At 44.1% G+C, this 26,635-nt stretch overlaps 1 protein-coding gene across 3 annotated transcripts in view; it reads left to right on the forward strand.

Annotated features, from left to right (window-relative positions):
* trak1a (trafficking protein, kinesin binding 1a) overlaps nt 1-26,635 on the forward strand; it is a 287,907-nt gene that overhangs the window by 107,996 nt on the left and 153,276 nt on the right. For all 3 annotated transcript variants that reach the window (XM_039736347.1, XM_039736348.1, XM_039736351.1), the window contains exon 3: nt 10,186-10,380. In XM_039736347.1, coding sequence (XP_039592281.1) covers nt 10,186-10,380 — 195 coding nt within the window. The remainder of the gene's footprint in view (nt 1-10,185; nt 10,381-26,635) is intronic.

Genomic DNA, 26,635 nt, shown 5'->3' on the forward strand with positions numbered 1-26,635 from the left:
GTGTTTTCAAACTTTGCACGTAGTCAGTGTGAAAAGTTAATTTTGAGAACTGAAGGACAAAGACAGTGGATCAGTAGAGCTGCTCACTGGCCTGGCAGTAATTAGGTAGTGTTTAGTCAGGAGATTCGGGCCTCTCGTGATTTTGACTGCTGGCTTCTCTGTCACTATGGGGGACATGGCTGGGCTCGTGCCATGGAGAGGACACTGTGACACAGGTGATTTCTTCTGGAAATGTAATCCCCAAGAAGAAGCCTAAGAACCATGAGTGAGTAAAACGTTCTCCTCGGGAGGTGGTTGGTGCTCTCCTCATACAGAACTGTGCCTTTTAATTTGTCTTTTTCTTCTTTTTTTTATCCTTCCTGCTGAATGTTTTCCAGCTGGAATTATTTGTGAGAACATTTATTGTGCTGTCTTCCCAAACTTGAAGTTGTGATTCATAGGGGATATTTTTAGAAGCTTGCCAGTGCAAAAGCACATTGCTTTATATCTTCATATATATCTTCATATTAGAAAAAACAAATGTGTGGTGTTTGTGTAAAACAAGTAGTCTTTATAATCGTACAGGTTGCTTAAAGGAGAATAATGCAACTAGTTTAAATGTCTAAAAGAAGGTAAGAATGAAGTCTTATAACCATAACTGAGAATGTATGTACTGAACCCATACTGTATGTATAGATAGATAGATAGATAGATCGAGAGACAGAACTTTATTGGTCCCCAGGAGGAAATTTGGCATTTTACAGAAGCTCTTTATTTATTTATTTATTTATTTATTTAAACATGTACACCCACACTATGGTCTAAACACACCAGAATGACTATAAGAAAGAAAATTTGTGACTTGGCAGTCCCTGTCTCAGTCCCAGTGAAGAGCTATACAGTACAGGCATTTTGTTTTTGGTATAAAGGAGCCCCAGTCATGTTTCTTGACGCAGCTTTCCTGAACAATTCATTGGCCGGAAGTATATACCCTGTGTGTATGTATAGATAATATGCATTGTAACAGTAAGGGGCGCTATCGCTCCCTTGAAACCCTCAGGTACCACGCCAAACACCAGGTAAAAGTGCTACAATAAATCTTTTTATTATAATAATGTGCTCTAAGCACCCTCCACTCCACACTACTCGTTAAACAATTACAAATACAGTAATCCCTCCTCGATCGCGGGGGTTGCGTTCCAGAACCCCCCGCGATAGACGAAAATCCGCGAAGTAGAAACCATATGTTTGTGTAGTTATTTTTATATATTTTAAGCCCTTATAAACTCTCCCACACTGTTAACATTATTAGAGCCCTCTAGACATGAAATAACACCCTTTAGTCAAAAGTTTAAACTGTCCTCTATGACAAGACAGAGATGACAGTTCTTTCTCACAATTAAAAGAATGCAAATAGATCTTCTTCTCTTCAGGAGCAGAGAATTTCAGAGGGAGAGAGAGAGAAAAAATCAATACTTGTGCTTTTAAGTTTGCCGCGGCATTTTTAGAGGAGTGTTAGTATCTTCTAAGCAAACAGCCTCTGTGCAAACAGCCCCTCTGCTCACATCTCCTCCGTCAGGAGCAGAGAACGTCAGAGAGAGAGCGAGATTAAAGCAAACAATCAAAAAATCAATACGTGTGCTTTTGTGCTTTTAAGTATGCCGAGCACCGCAATAAAGCAGAATTTTTTTAGAGGAGCGTCAGTATCTTTTAAGCAAACAGCACCTCTGCTCACAGCCCCTCCGTCAGGCGCAGAGAATGTCAGAGAGGGCGAGAGAGAGACAGAGACAAGCAAACAATCAAGCACCGCTCGGGATGCATATCTTATAGCATTGAGGAGTTTTAGTTAATATGTAATACATGCTCTGTTTGGGTAGCTTCTAAGCCATCCGCCAATAGCGTCCCTTGTATGAAATCAACAGGGCAAACAAACTGAGGAAGCGTGTAGCATAAATTAAAAGACCCACTGTCTGCAGAAATCCGCGAACCAGCGAAAAATCTGTGATATATATTTAGATGTGCTTACATTTAAAATCCACGATAGAGTGAAACCGCGAAAGTCAAAGCGCGATATAGCGAGGGATTACTGTACTCAATAAACCAATCCTCCAGCTCCCAGATGCGTTGCCCTCCTACCACCCATATTCCCCAATCCAACAGTCCACAAGTCCTTATTCCTTCCGGGTCAGGGTAAACAATGCTTTTCCTCACCCCGGAAGCCCGTCGCTCTTCCTGTGATGAACTTCCGGGTCATAGTGCGCAAAAGTGTCCACTGGCCTCCCGACAGCGACTCCCAGTGGCCCCCAAGGTATCCAGCAGGGCTGTGCATGAAAACTACATAGTCCATGAGGCCCTGCTAGAAATCGGGGCCCGTCCATGCTCTCGGCAGAGCTCCTCCTGGCGGCCTGGGTGTGAGGGCCGGAATATGAAACCGGCCATCCATTACAGCATATATATTAGCAAATTTACACTGTTATACAAGCCGTACACTGACTGCTTTACATTGTGTCAAAGTGTCATATCTTCAGTGTTGTCCCATGAAAAGATAGAATCAAATACTTACAAAAATGTGAGGGGTGCACTCCCTTTTGTGAGATACTGTATATACTAAATATACAAATACAAATATACCTATACCTAAATATGAAAGAACACCGAGTCACAAAACTCATGTAGATTCAACATAAAGTAACTTTTAAAAATTTAATGGCATAGCTTTGCACTCATAGCATTGATGCTGCATACTGGAATAGTAGGTAGGGATAATATTACACTTCTGTTTTGTAGATTGTTGTCATTGTATTAGGGCAGTCAGCACTGCAAGCTACCTGACAAACTAACAAGTTAAATAGAGGTACTAGAGACTTATTTTGGTTTTAGTACCCCTCAAAGATAACTTATTTGTTCCTTAGGTGGTATGACATTGATTCGCTCTTACAGAAACATTACATGGAGAGAAAAAAAAGTGTGGAATTTGTATCTTCTTCTCCAACACTGCACCGGGACAGCCATAACCAGTCTTCAGAAAGTATTCAAACCCCTTCACTTTTTGACATGTGACAGCTTTATGCTAAAAATGATTTTCATTCCTTTTTTTCTCTCATCAAGCAACACTCAATACCCCAGAATGAGAAAGCAAAAACAGGATTTTAGGAATTTTTGCAAATTGATTAAAAATGAAAAAAACTGAAACATCCCATTGATATGTGTATTCAGACCCTTTCTCAGTACTTAGTTGAAGCCCCTCTCTCAGCGATTATAGCTTGGAGTCGTCTTGGGTTTGACGCAACAAGTTTCACACCCCTGGATTTGGGGACTTTCTGCCATGCTTCTCTTCAGATCTTCTCAAGGCCTGTCATTTTCTTTTAAGACTATTGGTGTGGACGGCTATTTTCATGTCCCTCTGGAGATGTTTCAAACCTGGGCTCTGGCTGGGCCACTCAACAACATTCATAGAGTTGACCCTAAGCTGCTCCTGTGTTGTGTTTGCTTTGTGCTTAGGCTGAGACAGAATGGCAGAACCTTTGGCACATTCTGAGGTCCAGAGCACTCCAAGGAGGTTTTCATTAAAGATATTTCCTTACTCTCCTCCGTTCTGCTTTCCCTTAACCCTGACTAGTCACCCAGTCCCTGCTGCTGAAAAACAACCCCACAGCCTGACGCTCATCCAGAGTGACAATTGGGTTCTTGGTCACCTTTCTTACAGAAACTCGTTCCCGTTCAATTGCTCAGTTTGCCCGAGCAGCCTGGTTTAAGAAGAGTTGTGATTGTTTCAGACTTACTCCTTTTAGGAATTATACAGGCCACTGTACTCTTGAACACCTTCAATGCCACATACAGTTTTTGCAGGCTTTCCCAGATCTGTCTCTAAGTTCAGCAGGGACTTCCGCTGACCTCACAGCTTGGTTTTCACTCGGCTCCAAGGCCTTCTATAGCCTTTCATAATTTGCATCTATTTGTTTGGCTGATCCCTTTATCCAAGGCGACTTACAAAATTTATACAATACAATACAATTTATTACTGTATAGCCCCAAATCACACAAGATGCTCCACAATAGGCTTTAACAGGCCCTACCTTTTGACACCCCAGCCTTGACTCTCAAAAGAAGACAAGGAAAAACTCCCAGAAAAAAAACCTTACGGGGAAAAAGAAATGGAAGAAACCTTGGGGAAGGCAGTTCAAAGAGGGACCCCTTACCACGTGGGTTGGGCATGCAGTAGGTGTCAAAAAAGGGGGTAAATACAATACAATACACAAAACCGAACACAAGTAATCCTGAATCTATAGATATAATTCACTAAGGCAAGACAACCATGGAAAGCACGCCGGAAGGGGCGTGGATTCACTAAGCCGCTAACAAGTGAGACACCTATGGCGCACGCAGGAAAGAGCCACGCCCACCAACTCCAAGACCATTGGATACGAAGACAACACGCAGAGCCATGCCCACCAACTCAGACGTGACGACACAGAAAAAATGGCGTCATTTATATTCGTCTGTCGCAGAGGCAACATGCAGCTCCGACCCACGCTGACTGTTCATAGAGGCATGTTTCTCACGGAGGTGAATCGCCATATGCAGCGTGTAAAACGGTTTGCGAGGGGTATCCCATGGGATCCATAAAATATTCCTTTACAACTGAGGTTAAAACTAGGGTTACCACTTTTTAATACAAAAAAATAAGGGACACATACTGCAGCGGGGGCCACATCCCTTGGGGGCCAAGCGCAATTTCATTCTTAAATACGGGACGATTCCGTATTTTAAAGGACATGTGGCAACCCTAGTAAAACACAATGAAATAAGCAGTCTTTAAAAACCGAGTTTTCGGTTACGGCGCATGACTGCGTGCACCACAGCAAACTGTTTTACACGCTACATACAGCAATTCGCTTCCGCGACAAACATGCGTCTTCTTAGATGCTCCTGCACTTTGTACACACCCACCTCGCTACCTGTGTCTCTGTTTCATTACCGTCTCACCTGCTTCACCAATGCAGGCCCTGCAACAGTCGAGACGCTCCCTCAGCAGCTTACCTTCTCTGTGCCTGACCGGTTTACACAGAGGCACCACACGACGCGGCAGGACTATCTAAGAAGAGGCATGTTTGTCACGGATGTAAATCGTTGTATGCAGCGTGTAAAACAGTTTCTGAGGGGTTTCCCATGGTCTTAGACTTCGGTGGCCGGGTCTCTGTCAGTTACTCTTGCGACCGGGCACATGACCAGGCAGTGTGTGTGTGCTTCGAGAGCATGGGCGGACGCGACAGCACCATCTAAGAAGATTCATATTTGTCGCGGATGTGAATCGCTGTGTGCAGCGTGTACAACTCTGTATTGTATGTTGCCCTCTCCAGAGTTATATATTTTCATTCACCTACAGTCGTATACACAATGAAGTAAGCAGTCTTTAAACACTGAGTTTTCGATTACGACTCACGACCACGTGACCATAGCAAACTGTTTTACACGCTACATATAGCAATTCGCATCCACGACAAACATGCGTCTTCTTAGATGCTCCTGCACTTTGTACACACCCCCCTCCCACCTCGCTACTACCGTGGTCGGGTGTCTTGGTGGATTATATATAGAAAAGCAGCCAAAACCGCAAAGAGCAATGAAAAGACTACGTGAGTCACAGGTGCATCTGGACTGTGCAAAGACAACGACTCGAGTGACAAGGTGGGCACATGAGCAGGCAGTGCATACTGGACGAGAAATCAGCAGACTAGCATGATGGAGGGAGCGAGTGGATGTCCTTCTCCTCTCTTCCCGTTCCACCCTCCGTGCCTGAGCGCCACACGAACGATTGTGTGTTGCTTCGTTCCGTGCATTGTTACAATGTTGCTTTTCTTGCTGATTTATTACATTACCAATTTTTCAAATGTTAATTTTCTCCCTGTGCTTAAAAATCATTAAAAAAACGGCCTGATTATCCGCAGGTTGGCTAGTACAATATAATAGTGCAATAGAAATATTACAAGTGCAGAGCAGAATTCAAGAGTAGATGATATCACATAATCAGATTTGGATTTGTTTAGAGTCCTGGAGACCTCGGCCATCAAGCTGCCTCCCCTATTGGCCATTCCACAGCTGCGTCAGCACTGGGCCAGCCAATCTGATGAAAGGACCCCACTATCTAATGATTCCTGCGATCCTCCGTCAGAGGTGACTTTACCTTAGGCAGGCAGAACAACTTGGCAAGTGGACAGTGGCACCAAGTGCTACATTTGAGTACGGAGAAGAGAAACAGAATAGGTGAGGGTTAGTAACAAATTATAACAATCACTAGGCTGACCTGCCTTTTAAGTTGACCACTTCTTAAGGCAATTCAATATGTAGATCAATTTGATATTTTATACAAACTCATTAATTTGGTTGTATTGCATTTGAGCGGTATTACTTTAATATTCGTAGTTTCTGTTATTTTTGTGATGAAATGTAAACTTTTTCTATATTGAGGTCGCCTTTTGAACCCCCCTGATATTTACTACGCGGTGAGGCATTTGTACTCCATCAACATTAATTATTTCCAGAGACATAATTTTGTCTATTTTTCCAGCGCATCGCACAAAAACAAAGGAACGATGGGAGCACCAGAACTCTGCTCACATCATGTCGCTTCGTACCTCAAGCTGCAAGTAGTAAGTCTGTGATAAGCGGAATACCCCTACGCTTTTCACTCACTGGACGGAAGGACAATCCCGACCGCTTTTATGTAGTAAGAAAGAAGAAGAAGATATTGCACAGTCTGGAGTAGAAAATCATCTTTTACCTGGAAAAACGAAACTACAAATCCCATCGTGCATTGCAAAATGGACGGGGCATGTGTGAAACTCCACGCCTGCGTAGCACTCACGGGACGGAAGGACAATCCCGACCGCTTTTATATAGAAGGATATTGTAGTACTTATGTTTTAGTGCTACTGACGAGCAACAAATCAGCAGCTCTAGTCAGGGTGTGCTACACTGAAATAGTGAGCCTTCAGCTGAGATTTGGAAGCTGAGACTGAAGGGGCATTTCTTATAGCAGCAGGCAGGCCGTTCCACAGATTAGTAGCCCTGTAACTAAAAGCTCAACCTCCCACTGTTATTTTATCAGTCTTTACAATCATAAGCAGACCAGCATCGTAAGATCTTAAAGTGCATTCTAGTTTGTAAGTCATGATATTCTATTTTATAATACAATTGGTTACATTTCTTTTGTTTTTCCAATTAGTAGCAGTGGGATTTGAACCCACAGCCTCATGGTTTGAAGTCCAAAGCCTTAACCACTACACCACAATGCCTGCACTGATCAGGTGCAAACAATTAACCACATTTGGACTCCAAACAAGGTTTAGAAACGCCTCAGTGGTGATCAATGGTATTGGATGTGTGTGTGAGCTAAATTTCAAGTGTCATAGCAAAGGTTCTGACTCAAATAACACTTGATAGGTGTCAGCACTTAACTGTGTCAATGGGATGGTTCAAATCTAACAATATTGAGCACAGGTGGGCAGATAATGCAATATATTTATCAGCATTCCTCCTTCACCATCCATCCATCCATTATCCAACCCGCTATATCCTAACTACAGGGTCACGGGGGTCTGTTGGAGCCAATTCCAGCCACCACATGGCACAAGGCAGGAAACAAACCCCGGGCAGGGTGCTAGCCCACCGCAGGTCCTCCTACACCTTTCTTCATTATCCTTGTGTGTCTCAACCTTTCTTGCCTGGCTTTTCTTCTTTTAATCTCATTTTACTGAGCAACCAAAGTGAAGCTGACTAATTAGAGTGTTTGGAGGGACCACCGTGTCACATGCACACACACAGTAGCTATTTTAATTCCTTTAGTGATATAATTATTGACTTGTAGTTCTGATTGCTAGACTCTCACATTATTTAACTTCATCTGTACTGTATTCATCTAGTAGTAGTAAAGATTTAATGAATAAATACACTGAATCCCCATCTTGAAAACCTTCAGGTGGATTAACTTTATCGGTTACCTTGTGTCTCCTTTTGCCTATTATTTTAGGTAGCATTTTCTTTAACTTAGGGATTTAACTTATTGGTGGAGAGATTATATGTATCCATTGGCCTGGGAGTATCAAGTGAATTCTCTATCTTTTTGTAGTTGTGTTATCGTGATATTTCCCACTACTTACCCTTTACCTAGAGGTAACTGTAATCATCAGGTTCGTTATCGGGTTGGTCTACTGTTGGTCGCTCTGTTCTCTTTTGACGTTGCTCTTCAGACGAGGCATATCTTTATATTTAATATGCTACTGTGGGTGTGTGTTTGTCTGTCCAGGATTTTAAATCACCTGAAGCTCGCAAGCTGTTTTACCTATTGACCTGAAATTTGGTACATATATACTATGTGACGTCTAACATCCACTTTTGGGGTGATGATTGACCTCCAAGGTTATTCCTCTTTTTAATTTTATTTTATTGTAGAATCAACTCTTGGCAGCAGCCAGCAGAGTGGCTCCGTTCTCATCCCTACACCTTCGTGGTCTCTTCTCCTACCTCTTCATATCTCTTCATATCTTCAATCTGCCTCAACAATGATTTAAGACATAAGTGCTACCTTAACTGAAAAATTAAAGAAAACGTATTAAGTAATTGCAACACAAAAAGTGACTTAATCAGTTTTAACAAGAAAAGATGACGATGAAAGAGGAGAAGAAGCGGGCCGCTAGGGTGGAGAAAAGAAGAGCTGCTCAGGAAGCAGCAAGCGCATCAACCTCTGAGCAAATGAATGCTAAACGTACAGAGAAAGAGTAGGAAAAGCTAGTGAGTGCTCAAGTCAAGTGTCTTCACTGCATGTTATCGAGCAGTGTGCCGTTACTGGTTTATTATAAAATTCTTCCAGGGGCTTTTGCAAGATGTGATTGCTACATGCACCTGATTGACCGGTTGTCAATATGTTGAATGAATTTGCACAAACTCTTTCATCAGTTTTCCCAAGAAATACAGTTTTTTATGTTTTATGTTTCGAGTCTTCTGTCTCAAGCTGTAAACCAGTTTAGTTCTGGTGCCCTTCCCTTCTGTTTTAATTTGGGAAAATGGTTCAAGAGATTAAAGAGTAAGTAGGGAAGAATCAGAGAGAGAAGTTCCGATATTTTAGTAAAATTTACTTATTCAATTATAGCAACATTCAAATACATATAATGCAGTGACAATAGACATACAGAAACAAGATTATGCTTACAATAATATCAAAAGACCCAGAGCCATCATCCTAGACCAGTAGACTGAGGGAGCCCACTTGTCAGTCTCGTCAGAGGATCAACTCGTGAGCCTAGTCAAAGTACCGGGCGGTGTGCACATTCCCCGCGGTTGAGCTTCCAAAGAAACTGAGGGCAGAACCTTCCCTTATATACTAATTGAGTGTCCTTGCCCAAAAAGCGGCTTACGTGCAAGCAGTGTATACAGAAGTGATCAGTTTCAGTACACACCCTTCCACGGGACATGGTGTTGTTTTTCCTCTACTTGGCCTTGACCGAGACGGTGCCTAGTACTAGAAGACGCACAATAATAAGCGTTGTGTGCAATGAGGCTCCTCAATGAAGCCTTGGCTGTATCTTTTAGAACATTCCTGGCTGTTTTCGAAAAACAAATCCTTGCAGCTGGTTCTGCACTGAAGCGACCAACACCCATCTGCACTCTTTATTCCCCCCCTCCTGTCATAGAGAAAATTACCTTCCATTACACCTTCACAGGTGATAAAATCTTCAATACAGGTTGAGGCGTCTTCTGAATTCCTGATCAGCTCAGACAGATGGTACTGATTTGGGTACAATTCAGGAAAACAGATTGCCTTTGATGTTAACTGTCCATGCAAGTATTTAAGTTGTTTTGTCTTTAGCAAAATGTAATGAAATTATAGAGAAAAAATTGTGCACCGCAAAATCAGTTAACTCCGACTGGACTGTTTTATGCTTATTGTTAGTGATCTTCCCACAACAATACACTGCTGCTTTTTCCCCAAGGGTTTTCATTTCGATCTCAGATTACTCTCAGATTTAACCAAATAATCTATCAGCAATTCACTGGACACAGATTTATTTATATTTTTCAGCTGTTTTGTATCATCAATATCCCAAGATGCAGTGTCACCTTCCATTTAAGAGAGACTGCCTCAGACCTTGGTTTTGTGACCACTTTAATAAAAAAAAAAATCTTATATTGTTTCTGTTTTTCTTTCAGACGTTTGTAATAGTACTGATCTTCCAGAAGTTGAAATTATCAGCCTACTGGAAGAACAGCTGCCACACTATAAGCTAAGAGCAGACACAATATATGGTTATGACCACGACGACTGGCTCCACACCCCTCTTATTTCTCCGGACGCCAATATCGATCTATCTACAGAACAGATAGAGGAGACCTTGAAGTATTTTCGTAAGTAATACTTTTACAGAAATATTTTTTTTCTCTTGATGATGTGTTTGCCTAGTTTGATCTTTAACTGTACTGTAATATATTACAGCGTCACCAGTTTTTAGCCTCATTGTCAGTCTTCTTGGGTCTCAGAGACAATTTGGCAGCCTGAGGATTTTGTTTGTTCTTTTTTTTTTTATTTGTTTACTTTTCTCCCGCTATTTTTTTTTTCTTTCCTCCCGGCCATCTGGACTTACCATCGGAGACTCATCTTTAGGGAATTAAAAAAACCAATTCTATTTTTAACGACTCCACTTCTCTATTAATTATTTTTGTGTGTGTTATATATTCATTATTATTCTTCTCTAATTTTAATTTGCTGTTATTTGCTACTATTCCTTCGACATTTTGTAAAGCACTTTTGAGTCCTGTGTATACAAATGTGTTGTGAGGGATGAACCGGTGTCCCAGCCGTTGTAAATACAATTCTCTTACCTGACCAGGAGGCCTTGATGATGACTCCACTCAGTGGTTTATTGGTTCATGGGGTCAATATTGTCATACGTACAGAGTACGGTGAGATGTTTGATTGCATGTGCTAATCAACATGCAACATGGGCCGCTCTCCAGCACAGTGATTGGTGGGTATCACTACCTTACCTCGAAATGTCTTGCCTTGACGTTCGAAGGCCTGTCAGTCTCAGGTCTCGGTCTGATTGTTTCTTTCTTAGTCCAGTTTCCTTACAAAATCTCAAAGACCTTGCATTAGGTTGATTGACAATTCCAAATTCTGCCCAGGTGGCAGTGGTAGCTTGTGTCCCATGTAAGGTTTGTTCTTGATGCCATACCTGGGTTTGTGTATTTAATACACTATTGCAATGTATCAATTCATAGTCATACACAACTCTGCTCATCAGAAGTGCACTGTGGGAAGCTTTAAGGAACACATGGTCGCCAACCAAAAGATTCCACAAATTATGAGCAGCTAGACATAGTTAGAGATTTAGAAAAACCTGCTTGCCTGAAGAAGTTGCCTGAGTTGCCTCGAAAGCTTGCACATTGTAGTCTTTTTAGTTAGCCAATAAAAGGTGTTGTTTTGCTTGACTTCTCATTGCATCCATAATGGCTAACGCGGTACATCCAACTCCCTACTACTGCAGAAAAACCTGCTAAAACTTCAACAGGGCTTTTTGACACTGAAGGTCGTCAAAGTGTATATTTATGGCCCGACCGCTTTCAAAAATGGTGTGTACCAGAAGATCATAGACTCGCTCAAAGCACAACTGGTAAAACAAAATCTGGAGATCTGAACACTGGTGTGTAGATACAATGAAAAACTGTTATTTAAAACACCGGCACTCCAATGCCACCAAATTGATAATTAAACACTCCTAATGTTCTAGTGATTATGTCAATATTGGCAGCGTAAGTCAAGCAGCAACGCAGCCTGGGCAGGATGCCAGTCCGTTTGAAGGTGAAAGCAGATGAACTCTCAGACTGAGGCGAGTCCTGTTTATAGGATACAACTAGAGAGCTCATAGCAAAATGATACAACCATAGTGACGTGGGTTTCTTTTCATGTCAGTGAAGCTACGTGACAACAGTTCCACACTCTTATTTGCAGGTTTTTTTGATAAATAAAGAATATGTTTTTTTTTTTTTTTTTTTCCCAAACCAGATTAAATGTATTTTTTTGCTTATGTTAAACGAGCAGCTTCAATTACTAAGGTGAAGTTAATCAAGATAGGACAGTTACAAACAGGGCTGTGGAGCTGGAACACAAAACCTTCGACTTCGACCCCTCACTTTTAATGTACTACAGACTCCAGCTCCCAACTTCTCTCTTTTTAATTAGACGAATATAGCTACTGAGTTTTATTTATTTATATACTCAGCAGAAAAAGAAATGTCCCTTTTTCAGGACTGTGTATTTTAACAATAATGTTTTAAAAATCCAAATAACTTTACAGATCTTCATTGTAAAGGGTTTAAACAATGTTTTCCATGCATGTTCAATTAACCACAATCAATTAATTAACACGCACCTGTGGAATGGTCGTTAAGACCTTAGCAGCTTACAGAAAGTAGACATTTAAGGTCACAGTTCTAAAAACGCAGGACACTAAAGAGACTTGTCTACCGACTGTGAAAGATGCCCAGGGTCCCTGCTCATCTGCGTGAACGTGCATTAGGCCTGCTGCAGGGAGGCATGAGGACTGCTGAATAAATTGCCATGTCCGCACTGTGAGACGCCTAAGACAGCGCTACAGGGAGACAGGAAGGACAGCTGATCATCCTCGCAGTGGAAGACCACGTGTAACAACACCTACACAGGATCGGCACATCCGAATCTCACACCTGCGTGACAGGTACAGGATGGCCACAACAACTGCCCGAGTCACACCAGGAACACACAATCCCTCCATCAGTGCTCAGACTGTCCGCAATAGGCTGAGAGAGGCTGGACTGAGGGCTTGTAGGCCTGTTGTAAGGCAGGTCCTTACCAGACATCACCAGCAACAACGCCGCCTATGGGCACAAACCCACCTTCGCTGGACCAGACAGGAGTGGCAAAAAGTGCTTTTCACTGACGAGTCACAGTTTTGTCTCACCAGGGGTGATGGACGGATTTGTGTTTATCGTCGAAGGAATTGAGCACGTCTGGGACCTGTTGGATCGCAGGGTGAGGGCTAGGGCCATTCCCCAGAAATGTCCAGGAACTTGCAGGTGCCTTGGTGGAAGAGTGGGGTAACATCTCACAGCAAGAACTGACAAATCTGGTCCAGTCCATGAGGAGGAGATGCACTGCAGTACTTCAAGCAGCTGGTGGCCACACCAGAGACTGACTGGTACTTTTGATTTTGAGCCTCCCTTCATTCAGGGACACATTGTGAAACATTTTTAGTTTATGTCTTATGGTGTTGACTCTTTTAGTGTTCATACAAATATTTACACATTAAGTTTACTGAAAGTAAAAACAGTTGTAAGTCAGAGGACGTTTCTTTTTTTTGTTGAGTATATATGTACTTTTCCTACTATTAAAATTTTACTCTGTTGGCCTAGCTCTCTTTCTCATGGGTGGGGATTGATTTGATTTGAACTTAGTTTTGTAAAATTTGACTTGCTTGTATGGAATGTTATTTGCTTTGAATAAGTTCATCCATCCATTATCCATCCCGCTATATCCTAACTACAGGGTCACGGGAGCCAAAACACATGGCGCAAGGCAGGAAACAAACCCCAGGCAGGGCACCAGCCCACTGCAGGGCAAGCACACACACCCCCACTAGGAACAATGTCAGAATCGCCAATGCACGTAACCTGCATGTCTTTGGACTGTGGGAGGAAACACGGGGAGAACATGCAAACTCCACGCAGGGAGGACCTGGGAAGCGAACCCAAGTCTCCTAACTATGAGGCAGCAGCGCTACCCACTGCGCCACTTTGCCGCCCCTAACCCAACCAATTTCTACAAAATAACATCAAATTTTGAAACCTTAACCCTAAAGTCCTTCTCTTCACCACACTACCTGATGAAATTATTCCAGGTGTCTAAAGTTCTCTGTGTAAAGAAAAACTTTGTAATGTTTGGGTGAACTTTACCAGGTTTCCAGCTGTGTCACTGTGTTCTTGTTGAACTCCTTTAAAGTAACAACTGGGATCCATGTTCTAATTCCTTTCATCTCCACTCCACTGCGCATCACTCCACTGCTCCATTGTAACTAACGGCAAGGGGTTCTAAATGAGGTCCCAAACAACTGCCAACACCTAGTCCCAAAATGTCCCGTTTCCATGCGCCACCCTTTATAAGTGTTGGTAAATTTCAGTTTGTTACAATGACAGACTCATTACAGTAACGCTTGCTTTTCAACAGGCATTCTTGTTCTTTCCAGCAGAGGGCACTCCACAACCTGGAGAGAGAGAGAGAGCGCGTTTTATCATTGTTAAAACTAAATGTGTGTGTATATATATATATATATATATATATATATATATATATAATATAAATCTGCGGTGGGTTGGCACCCTGCCCAGGATTGGTTCCTGCCTTGTGCCCTGTGTTGGCTGGGATTGGCTCCAGCGGACCCCCGTGACCCTATTCGGATTCAGCGGGTTAGAAAATGGATGGATGGATATAATATAAAAGAGTAGACATAAAAATAAGCATTTTCAATGTGAAAGTAACATTATGTATAATAAAGGTACTTACTAATATATACAGTATTTACTAAAAAGAAGCATGTATGTCATTTTGCAGTAAGTATGGTGTAATGTCCAGAAGTAATATAATAAATAATAGTGTTTGCCTAAATAGCAGCATCTTTGTCATTAACAGTGCATCAATCCTCAGGAGTTTAATTGTGTGAATGCATCTCTGTCTTGTGTGTGTGTGCATGTGCTGTCCATAGAACAAAAGAAGAGTGTATCTGACAGTCCTTGGGGCAGAAGAGGTGAGATGGACAACATGGCTGTCAGGAGGGACAAAAAAAACTTTGTCATTCTGTTAGTTCAAAGCCTCATTCTGGTTTCCTGATGGCAATGAACCTCACAAATGTGCAGATGTGCTGTGTTCCTATGTGCCGTAGTTATTCTGAAAGCACAATATGGGTAACGGAGCTGTTTTCTGTATGTGTATATAGATATGTATGTGTATATAACATTATAACATATATACTGCAGTGGGCTGGCACCCTGCCTGGGGTTTGTTTCTTCTGGCTACAGCAGACCCCCGTGACCCTGTAGTTAGGAGATATATATATATATATATATATATATATATATAAACTGCTCAAAAATTAAAGGAACACTTTGAAAACACATCAGATCTCAATGGGAAAAAAAAATTCCTCCTGGATATCTATACTGATCTAGACTGGGTAATGTGTTTGGAACGAAAGGATGCCACATCGTTTGATGGAAATGAAAATGATCAACCTACAGAGCCCTAAATTCAAAGACGCCCCAAAAATCAGAGTGAAAAAATGATGTGGCAGGCTAGTCCATTTTGCCCAAATTGAATTGCAGCAACTCCAAATTGTACGCAGCACTTTGTATGGCCCCTGTGTTCTTGTATACATGCCTGACAACATCGGTGCACGCTTCTAATGAGATGACAGATGGTGTTGTGGGGGATCTCCTCCCAGATCTGAACCAGGGCATCACTGAGCTCCTGGACAGTCTGAGGTGCAACCTGGTGGCATTGGATGGACCAAAACATAATGTCCCAGAGGTGTTCTATTGAATTTAGGTCAGGAAAGTGTGGTGGCCAGTCAATGGTATCAATTCCTTCATCCTCCAGGAACTGCCTGCATACTCTCACCACATGAGGCCAGGAATTGTCGTGCACCAGGAGCCACTGTACCAGCATAGGGTCTGACAAAGGGTCCAAGGATCTCATCCTGATACCTAATGGCAGCCAAGGTGCCTTTGTCAAGCCTGTAGCGGTCTGTGTGACCCTCCATGGATATGCCTCCCCAGACAATCATTAACCCACCACCAAACTGCTCATGCTGAATGATGTTACAGGCAGCATAATGTTCTCCATGGCTTCTCCAGACCCTTTCACTTCTGTCACGTGCTCAGGGTGAACCTGCTCTCATCTGTAAAGCACAGGGCACCAGTGGTGCATCTGTCAATTCTGGTATTCTATGGCGAATGCCAATCAAGCTGCATGCTGCTGGGCAGTGAGCTCAGGGTCCATTAGAGGACATGGGGCCCTTGGGTCACCCTCATGAAGTCTTTCTGGTTGTTTGGCCAGAGACATTCACACCAGTGGCCTGCTGGAGGTCATTTTGTAGGGCTCTGGCAGTGCTCATCCTGTTCCTCCTTGCCCAAAGGAGCAGATACTGGTCCTGCTGATGGGTTATGGACCTTCTATGGCCCTCTCCAGTTCTCCTAGAGTAACTGCTTGTCTCCTAGAATCTCCTCCATGCCCTTAAGACTGTGCAGGGAGACGCAGCAAACCTTCTGGCAATGACACGCATTGATGTGCCATCCTGGAGAAGTTGGACTACCTGTGCAACCTCTGTAGGGTCCAGGTATCGCCTCATGCTACCAGTAGTGACACTGACTGTAGCCAAATGCAAAACTAGTGAAGAAACAGTCAGAAAAGATGAGGAGGGAAAAATGTCAGTGGCCTCCACCTGTTAAACCATTCCTGTTTTGGGGGTCATCTCATTGTTGCCCCTCTAGTGCATCTGTTGTTAATTTCATCAACACCACAGCAGCTGAAACTGATTAACAACCCCCTCTGCTACTTAACTGACCAGATTAATATCCCATAAGTTTCATTGACTTTATGCTATACTCTGATTAAAAAGTGTTCCTTTAATTCTTTTGAGCAGTAATATATATATATATATATATATATATATATGTGTGTGTATATATATATATATATGTGTGTATATATATATTGTCAGGGATACCAGGGGCCATGACCCGGCGGGAACCAGGAGGGACGGAAAGGGTCAGAGCCCTGCCTGGATCACGATGGGGTTACGCCTTCGGGGTTGCTTTGGGGGCCACGGGTCAAGGGCATGGAAGCCCCTTCCCTGTAGGGGCCGTGGTCACTGCCAGGCGCCCCAATGCCTTGGGGACTTGTTTCCCCAGCACTCCTGCCACACCAGGAAGTGCTGGGGAAAGGTATGACGGCGCCGGAGAGCAGCCGGGAGGACAGCTGCACTTCCGCCACCGCAGGCGTGGCCAGAAGAGGATTGCCGGGAACACCTGGGGCTCATCCGGGTCCTCTATAAAGGGGCCGTCTCCCTTCATTCGAGGCTGGAGTCGAGTGGGAAGCAGGGCCGAAGCTCAGGAGGATAGTGGAGGCTGACCAGACAAGGCATTGTGGCCAGGACTGTTTGGATTTGGGGTTTGTGCACGTGACTGAGGTCTGAGTGACCATTGGCTGGGGTCTTAGTGACCTATTATTGTAAATATTCTGTAAATAAGCGTGTGGTGGTTTAGAAAACAACATGTCCGCCTGTCTGTGCCCGGGTGCCGTTCACAATATATATGTGTGTATATATATATATGTGTGTGTATATATATATATATATATATGTGTTATATATATATATATATATATATATATATGTATATATATATATATATATATATATATATATATATATATATATGTATATATATATATATATATATGGGCGCCCCCGGGCCCCCGGGGACTTGGGGGTTTTTGGGGCCCCCCAGGGGCGGCCCCCCCAACCGGGGGAAAGGGGGGGCCCCGGGGTTTTTGGGGTTTTTCCCAAAACCTTCCCCCCAGGGGGGGGGAAAGGGGGCCCCCCGGGGGAAGTTCCCCCCGGGGGTTTGGGATTTCCAATTTTGGGGTTTTTTCCCAAAATTCCCCCTTTACGGGCGGGGGGCGGAACCAAATTTTTGGGAAATACTTGGGGTTTTGGGGTTTTGGGTTCCCCGGGGTTTGCGGGGCCGTAAAATTTAAAAATTTAAAAATAAAAAAAATTGTTTTATTTAAAATTTGGTTATTTTTTTTTTATTAATATTTGATTAATTTTTAAAAATTTAATATTATTTTTAAAATTTAAAAAAATTTTAATATAATAAATTTAATTATTATTATGTTTAAATTTTTAATTTTTAATAATATATATATTTTATATTTTTATATATATATATTTTTAATTTTAAATTATATATATATATTTTTTATTATATTAATTTTAAAAAAAAAAAAGGGCCGGGAAGAAAGCGGGTTGGGTTTTCCCCCTTTTTTGCAGGTAAAAACAAAAAAAAAAAGGTTCCCCCGCCCCCGGGGTCCGCCCCAAAATGGGAGGGGGGGAGGGGAGGATGGGGAAGGCCCGGGAGGGGGGGAAAGGGGCTCACAAAAAAGGGGGGGGGGGGAAAAAGGAAATTTCGTGGGAGGGGGGCTTTTTTTTGGGAAAAAAACGGGGGTTTTTCCCAACCCTGGGGGTTTCCCATGCTTTAAAAACCCCGGCCCCACTCCCCGCTGCCCCCCCCGCCCCCCCGCGGCACCCCCAACCGGGCTTCGGGACATCGGCTTCCAAATTTCCCCGCCCCTCGCGTGCCCGTTTAAAGGCGGGAAACCCCGGGCCCCCGGGAATTTTTCAACACCCATAAGAAGGGTGATGTCACAAGGTTTTGGAAAAGGGAGGGGGTCTGATTAATAAAAGGGGCCTTCTCATCCAGGGGGCCTCCATAGCGGGAAGTCTCTCTCCCCTGGGGGCCCTTGGGCCACCGTGTCCGGGCTCTGGAAAAAGGGGGGGAAAAAACCGTTTACAAGGGGCTTGGGTTCGGATCGGGAACGTTTTTCGGAAATAAGGGGCCCCCTTTTTTCCAGCAAGGGGGTTCTTGGGGGGGAAAAAAAACCCGGGGCCCCCCCCCAAAAACCACCGTTTTTTGGATCGGGGCCCCTTTAAATGTTTTTTTGGGGGTCGTGGGGGTTTTCGGGGCCCCTTTTGGTTTTTAAACAAAAACCCCGGGGGGTTTTAAAGGGAGGGGCTTTCCCAGGCGGGGGACAGCCATGCGAGTCCCCCGGGGGGTTGGCAGCCTAAAGGGGAAGGCCTGGGGGGAAAGATCTTCACCGGGTTTGGGGGGGCCCGTGGAAATGGGGGCCTTGACGCCGGGCCCGGGGGGCAAAGGCTTTCCCTGCGGACCCCTTAAAGGCCTACGGGAGCTGGGAGCTCCTCTCTATCTCTCAGGGCTTTAACAGGTTGACATGATAGATCCTCTCACTCGGTCGACGTTGGGCTGTTTACCAAATAGTCGACGCAGTCCTTTCTCTCCTTAACCTCGTAAGGCCCTTGCCAGTGAGCAGCAGCTTCGGTGGGAGGTCGGGGAGCACACCATAACTTCGGTCCCCGGGCGGAACTCCCTGAGGGCGGAGTTGCGGTTGTAACACCGGCCTGCGCTGCTTGCGCAGTCAGTCACGTGCTCTTTTAGGAGGGGCCTGATCTTTGTGAGTCGGTCGCGCAGTTGCGCTACGTACTCCAAAATATTAGAGGAGGGAAGAGCCTCGGCCTCCCAGCCTTCTTTTAGGATGTCGAGGATTCCCCGGGGTTGTCGCCCGTATAGTAATTCAAAAGGGGAGAAGCCCGTAGAGGCCTGGGGTACCTCCCGGTAGGCAAAAAGCACGAGCGGGAGGAGCTGGTCCCAGTTCCTGCCGTCCGCGCTGACTACCTTGCGGAGCATCTGCTTAAGCGCCTGATTAAATCGCTCAACCAACCCGTCAGTTTGCGGGTGATAGACTGACGCTTTCAGGTGCTTTATCTGCAGTAATTTGGCCACCTCCTTGAACGTATCCGAAGTGAAGGGCGTACCCTGGTCCGTGAGGACCTCCTTGGGTATGCCCACGCGTGAAAACAAGTTAACCAGTTCCCGTGCGATGCTTTTAGTATTAGCGGAGCGCAGGGGAACCGCCTCTGGGTACCGGGTGGCATAGTCCACCATGACTAGGATATACTTGTGGCCACGGGTTGAGGGCTCCAGGGGTCCCACCAAATCGACCCCTATCCTTTCAAAGGGGATGTCCACGAGGGGAATAGGGACTAGAGGAGCACGGTCCCTCCTAGGAATCTGGCGGGTCTGGCACTCGGACAGGATTGACAGAACCGCCGGACCTCCTCATTGATCCCAGGCCAGTAAAAGCGGGCTTAATCCTCTCCAGTGTTTTTCGCCCGAGGTGGGCCTAGGAGGTGAGCATGTGCCAACTTCGCATATCTCCCGCCCGAAGGTGCAGCGGAATTAGCAACAACTTCCGCACCTCGCCTCATGGGTAGCCACTTTCGGTACAACAGATCATTTTCAAGGACAAAGAAGGGTTCCCGCGGTGTGGATCCGTCCGCTGTCGAGCTGTTAGGCAGAACAATCGCGTTCCGGGCAAAGCGCAGGGAGTCATCATTCCACTGCTCCCTCTTAAAGGAGGCCGGCGTGGACGAAATTGATGGTCCAGGCCGCCGAGAGGGTCTTGGGGCCTGGGCCCGGGGAGAGTTCCCTGGCTAGTCCCTTCTCCGGCGGAATCTTCCGGGTCAAGGTCCGTAGCCACGGAAAGGTCCCCCGAGACACCAGCGCCCATAGGGCCTGCCCTTGTGCACGGCGTGGAGGCCGCGGGAGGGTGCCTTTTCCCCTCATGACAAGATCCAACGAGGCCCGGGAGGCGAATGGCTTACCGCTGATTTTTTAGACCAGTCTTGTCCCAGAATCACTGGGAAGGGGGTCAGGTAACACAGCGACCGCCATTTGATTGGTTCCCCTTCCAGGTAAGATAGCAGTGAGCGGAACGATATGACCTAGTCCCCCATGTACACAGGTAACCAACAAATGTTGCTTTAACCACTGTTGCGGATAAACGGGCGAGCAACAATGGTAATGTTGCTGCCGGAATCAAACAAAGCCACCACGGCGCGCCCATTTAGCAACACCACTCCCGTGATTCGACTCGCCAAGGGATGCGGCGGGGTACAATACCTCTCCGTCGATGTCCAGCTGCAGTCCATAGGCTCCGGGGCGATGTGATGGGGCAGTTTGGCAGCAGGTGGCCGGGCTCGCCACACTTGAAACAGCGGCGGACCCGCCCTCTCTTGGCTCTGGCTGGCGCTTCTGCAGCGCGTCGAGGGCTCGGGGTGGCCGCCCGTCCCTGCCGGTTCCCGCAGCAGGCTTTTCTGACCCCCAAGTCGGAGGACCGCCAACTGGCGCTCCAGGACGTCGAGGAGGCCCGACATGTTTTGATAGGCGTGCCCCGACCTGCTGGGCGAGGGAACTGGGCATTCGTTGACCAGGCCTTCACAGGCCACCCGCTCGGCGACTTTCCGCCCGTCGGGCTCTCTGGCCGTAGCCAGCGGCCCATCTTGCCCCAGAACTCGAGCGCCTGGGCGCGAAGGGCTTTTCGGGTCAAAGACCCAGTTCCGCCATTCGCCGCCTGCTGGCCCGGCTAATGCCGTAGCGGGCCAATATTTCGGGCTTGAGGAGGTCGTAATTAGCGGCCTCCTCCTCAGGGAGGTCATAATAGGCCCGCAGCTGGTCCCTTTAGGTATGGCGCCAAGATGGACGCCCACTCGGACCGCTGCCACTGTTCTATCTATCTATCTATCTATCTATCTATCTATCTATATATATATATATATATATATATATATATATATATATATATATATATATGTGTATATATGTGTATATATGTGTGTATATGTATATACAGTCCCGATCAGAAGTTTAAGACCACTTGAAAAATGGCAAAAAATCATATTTTGCATGGTTGGATCTTAACAAGGTTCCAAGTAGAGCTTCAACATGCAACAAGAAGAAATGGGAGTGAGACAAAGCATTTGTTGAGCATTCAATTAACTGAAAATAACGATTAAATTGAAACAGGCTGTTTTACAGCTGATCAAGATTTTAGGACCGCATGCCTTTAAAAGGCCAAATCTGTGCAAAGATGTGGATTCATTGTCATTTTCTGTCAGGTAGTCACACGTTCTGATGGCAAAGGCAAAAAAACTCTCCCTTTTGAACGTGGTCGGGTTGTTGAACTGCATAAGCAGGGTCTCTCACAGCGCGCCATCGCTGCTGAGGTGGGACGCAGTAAGACAGTCATTTGGAATTTCTTAAATGATCCTGAGGGTTATGGAACAAAAAAGTCAAGTGGAAGACCCAAAAAAATTTCACCAGCACTGAGCCGGAGGATCCAGTTGGCTGTCCGTTAAGACACCAGACAATCCTCGACCCAAATTAAGGCCGTTACTGGTGCTGACTGCAGCCCCATAACCATCAGACGGCATCTGAGACTGAAGGACTTCAAAAACAAAAAATGTCTTCAAAGACCTCGTCTCCTTGAATGCCACAGAACTGCTCGTTTGGACTTTGCAAGAGAGCACCAAACATGGGACATTCAAAGGTGGAAGAAAGTTTTATTTTCTGATGAGAAAAAATGTAACCTTGATGGTCCTGATGGTTTCCAACGTTATTGGCATGACAAGCAGATCCCTCCTGAGATGTGTTCTACGCGCCACAGTGGAGGGGGCGCCATAATGGGCTTTTTCCTTCAGTGGAACAATGGAGCTTTAGGAAGTGCAGGGGTGTCAAACGGCTCCTGACTATGTCCAGATGTTGCAGAGAGCATTCCTCATGACTGAGGGCCCTCATCTGGGTTTTTCAACAGGACAGCGCTACAGTACAAAATGCCCACAGGACAAGGGACTTCTTCCAGGAGAATAACATCAGTCTTTTGGCCCATCCTGCTTGTTCCCCTGATCTAAATCGAATTGAGAACCTTTGGGGATGGATGGCAAGGGAAGTTTACAAAAATGGACGACAGTTCCAGACAGTAGATGCCCTTCGTGCGGCCCTCTTCACCAATTAGAGAAATGTTCCCACTTACCTCATGGAAACGCTTTCATCAAGCATGCCGCAACTAATTTTTGAAGTGATCAACAATAACGGTGGAGCTACTCAGTACTGAGTTCATGTTTGGAAGTTTGATTTCTGTTTTTGGGGGGTTTACGGGTTTTTTTGGAGGTGTGGTCCTAAACTTTTGATCAGCTGTAAAACAGCCTGTTTCAGTTTAATTGTTGTTTTCATTAAATTGCATGCTCAACAAATGTTTTGTCTCACTCCCATTTCTTCTTGTTGCATGTTGAAGCTCTACTTGGAACCTTGTTAAGATCCAACCATGCAAAATTAGATTTTTTGCCATTTTCCAAGTGGTCTTAAACTTTTGATCAGGACTGTATATATATGTGTATATATATATATATGTATATATATATATGTATGTATATATATATATATATATATATATATATATATATATATATATATGTATATATATATATATATATATATATGTATATATATATATATATATATATATATATATATATATATATATATATATATATATATAATTTTTGTGTTTGTATATGCATACACAGTGCATCTGGAAAGTATTCACAGCGCATCACTTTTTCCACATTTTGTTATGTTGCAGCCTTATTCCAAAATGGATTCAATTCATTTTTTTTCCTCAGAATTCTACACACAACACCCCATAATGACAACATGAAAAAAGTTTACTTGAGGTTTTTGCAAATTTATTAAAAATAAAAAAAACTGAGAAATCCCATGTCCATAAGTATTCACAGCCTTTGCTCAATACTTTGTCGATGCACCTTTGGCAGCAATTCCAGCCTCAAGTCTTTTTGAATATGATGCCACAAGCTTGGCACACCTATCCTTGGCCAGTGTCGCCCATTCCTCTTTGCAGCACCTCTCAAGCTCCATCAGGTTGGATGGGAAGCGTCGGTGCACAGCCATTTTAAGATCTCTCCAGAGATGTTCAATTGGACTCAAGTCTGGGCTCTGGCTGGGCTACTCAAGGACATTCACAGAGTTGTCCTGACGCCACTCCTTTGATATCTTGGCTGTGTGCTTAGGGTTGTTGTCCTGCTGAAAGATGAGGTCAAGAGCGCTCTGGAGCAGGATTTCATCCAGGATGTCTCTGTACATTGCTGCAGTCATCTTTCCCTTTATCCTGACTAGTCTCCCAGTTCCATCCCCACAGCATGATGCTGCCATCACCATGCTTCACTGTAGGTGGAATTGAAATGGTGATGAGCGGTGCCTGGTTTCCACCAAACGTGACACCTGGTATTCACACCAAAGAGTTCAATCTTTGTCTCATCAGACCAGAGAATTTTGTTTCTCGTGGTCTGAGAGTCCTTCAGGTGCCTTTTGGCAAACTCCAGGTGGGCTGCCATGTGCCTTTTACTAAGGAGTGGCTTTCGTCTGGCCACTCTACCATATAGGCCTGAGTGGTGGATTGCTGGAGAGATGGTTGTCCTTCTGGAAGGTTCTCCTCTCTCCACAGAGGACCTCTGGAGCTCTGACAGAGTGACCATCGGGTTCTTGGTCACCTCCCTGACTAAGGCCCTTCTCCCCTGATCGTTCAGTTTAGATGGCCGGCCAGCTCTAGGAAGAGTCCTGGTGGTTTCGAACTTCTTCCACAAACGTATTATGGAGGCCACTGTGCTAATTTGGACCTTCAAAGCAGCAGAGATTTTTCTGTAACCTTCCCCAGATTTGTGCGTCGAGAGAATTCTGTCTTGGAGGTCTACAGACAATTCCTTTGACTTCATGCTTGGTTTGTGCTCTGACATGAACTGTCAACTGTGGGACCTTCTATAGACAGGTGTGTGCCTTTCCAAGTCATGTCACATCAACTGAATTGACCACAGGTGGACTCCAATGAAACATCTCAAGGATGATCAGGGGAAACAGGAGGCACCTGAGCTCAATTTGGAGCTTCATGGCAAAGGCTGTGAATACTTATGTACATGTGCTTTCTCAGTTTTTTATTTTTAATAAATTTGCAAAAACCTCAAGTAAATTTTTTTCACATTGTCATTATGGGGTGTTGTGTGTAGAATTCTGAGGAAAAAAATGAATTTAATCCATTTTGGAATAAGGCTGTAACATAACAAAATGTGGAAAAAGTGATGCGCTGTGAATACTTTCCGGATGTACTTTATGTATTATGTATATGAGAGCTCTTCAGTATTTCTTTATTTTAGACTTTTCATTCATAAGCTTAATTCTACACCGTTTTAAGGTTCATTAATTGTGGAAATTGTTCAGCAAGAAGATTTTTTTTTTCTCTAAACTATTTGAAAAATGTCCTTTCTTATTCAAAGCAATTTGGTACCGATTATTTTCAGTAGTAACACAGAAGCAATATATAAAAATATGAGAACAAAGAGAGTAACTAAATTATACACAATTTGAAAAGGCGCAGTTCTTTATCCCAAGTCGTCTAACCCTTCAGGCTTCTATCTGGTTTTTTTTTTTAGTCAGAAAGCCATCCTCTTTATTAAAGTGTAGCCATTTTTCTTGTTCTGTTTTAAAAGTGGTTTTATTAGCCAGTATTGAAGGCTCGCCTTACTCTTTATGTCAAGTTTTTCACAGTAGCCCAAAGCTACGGGTCAGATATTCCTTTCAAGCTGCCTCTCTGTAGGATGTCTGGGGCTTTTTAAGGAAGGTTTAAACACCACTGTGCACTGTAAGGTAGAAGTGACTCCATGTGTCCCTTTCTTCTTACGGTATATGATATATTCAGCCTAGACACAAAAATAAAACGTTTATTTTGTTGTCTTTTTACAGTATCTCTGTATGTAGGCCTTGCAACCTGCAGGGAAAAACTTGGGTGTTGGTGGCAGAATTGGCACTCCAGCCTCCATAAAAAACCTCCCACTATTCCACTCCGTCTGAACTAGTGTGGTGCTGAGGTATCACACATTGCATGGCTGCACTCAGGTCCTAATCTGGATCCTGAGTTGGTTTGTGGTGGGTGCAGCAATGCACTGTATCAGTGCCCACTCCTAACCTCTCCTCTTTACAGCAGTTCTTATAATCAGAGGTTTATATATTTATCTGTTCTCTGACTGTTTCCATTATTGCCTTGCTTTAATAGATTAAAAAAAAAAAGGTTCAAGCTTCAACAGTCCATATGTTATTCATTTTTTTTGTTCACCTCTGGGTGTTACATACTATACTAAAGTTCCAGGTCCAGAGGTTGAATATAACTAAGACAGACAATAATGAGGAAAATTCTAAAAACCCAGTTTCTTGCTCTTTATGCCTCTCATGTGGCTTTCAGCTGCGGCTATGGACTTGAACAAGTTTGCAGGTGGAGTTCCACAGGTCCGAGTTTGAAAGCCAACTTCGATGGAACAACAACTGCCTTTTTGCACCCGTTAATGCTCTGACGAGCTCCTTATCCGTATTACCGTAAATCTGGTGAAAGTCTATTTATAAAACGAATATTAAGATGGACTATTCAAATATCCCTTGTTGTTCCTTCTGGTATTTGATTCCAATAACTTCATTTTCCTTCATCTTCATTATGGGTTCCTCCATTTCTCTGTCTTGTGAAACGTTAATCTTTTCCAGTTTGTAACGCTCGTTCAGCTGCACAGTAAATACATTTGTTACTTTATTACCCAATATGCATTTGGATTGACATGTCACAATATGTACTAATATGATTCTAGTTATCCTGTGTATCTGTAGTTCTTTTAATGCAATATTTGTGTGCTTTTATAGATTAAGTCATCTCTTCATCCATTTTCAAACCTGTTTATCCAGTTCAGGTTCAAGGGGTGCCAGTGCTCATTCCAGCAGCAATTGGTACAAGGAGGGAACCAATCCTGGACAGGATGCCAGTCAGTAGACCAAGCCAGTGATGCACAAAATAGAAAACCAAAACCTTCCTTACAGTTAGTTTTATCTC

Source organism: Polypterus senegalus, chromosome 15 (assembly GCF_016835505.1).
Source record: "Polypterus senegalus isolate Bchr_013 chromosome 15, ASM1683550v1, whole genome shotgun sequence".
NCBI lineage: Eukaryota > Metazoa > Chordata > Cladistia > Polypteriformes > Polypteridae > Polypterus > Polypterus senegalus.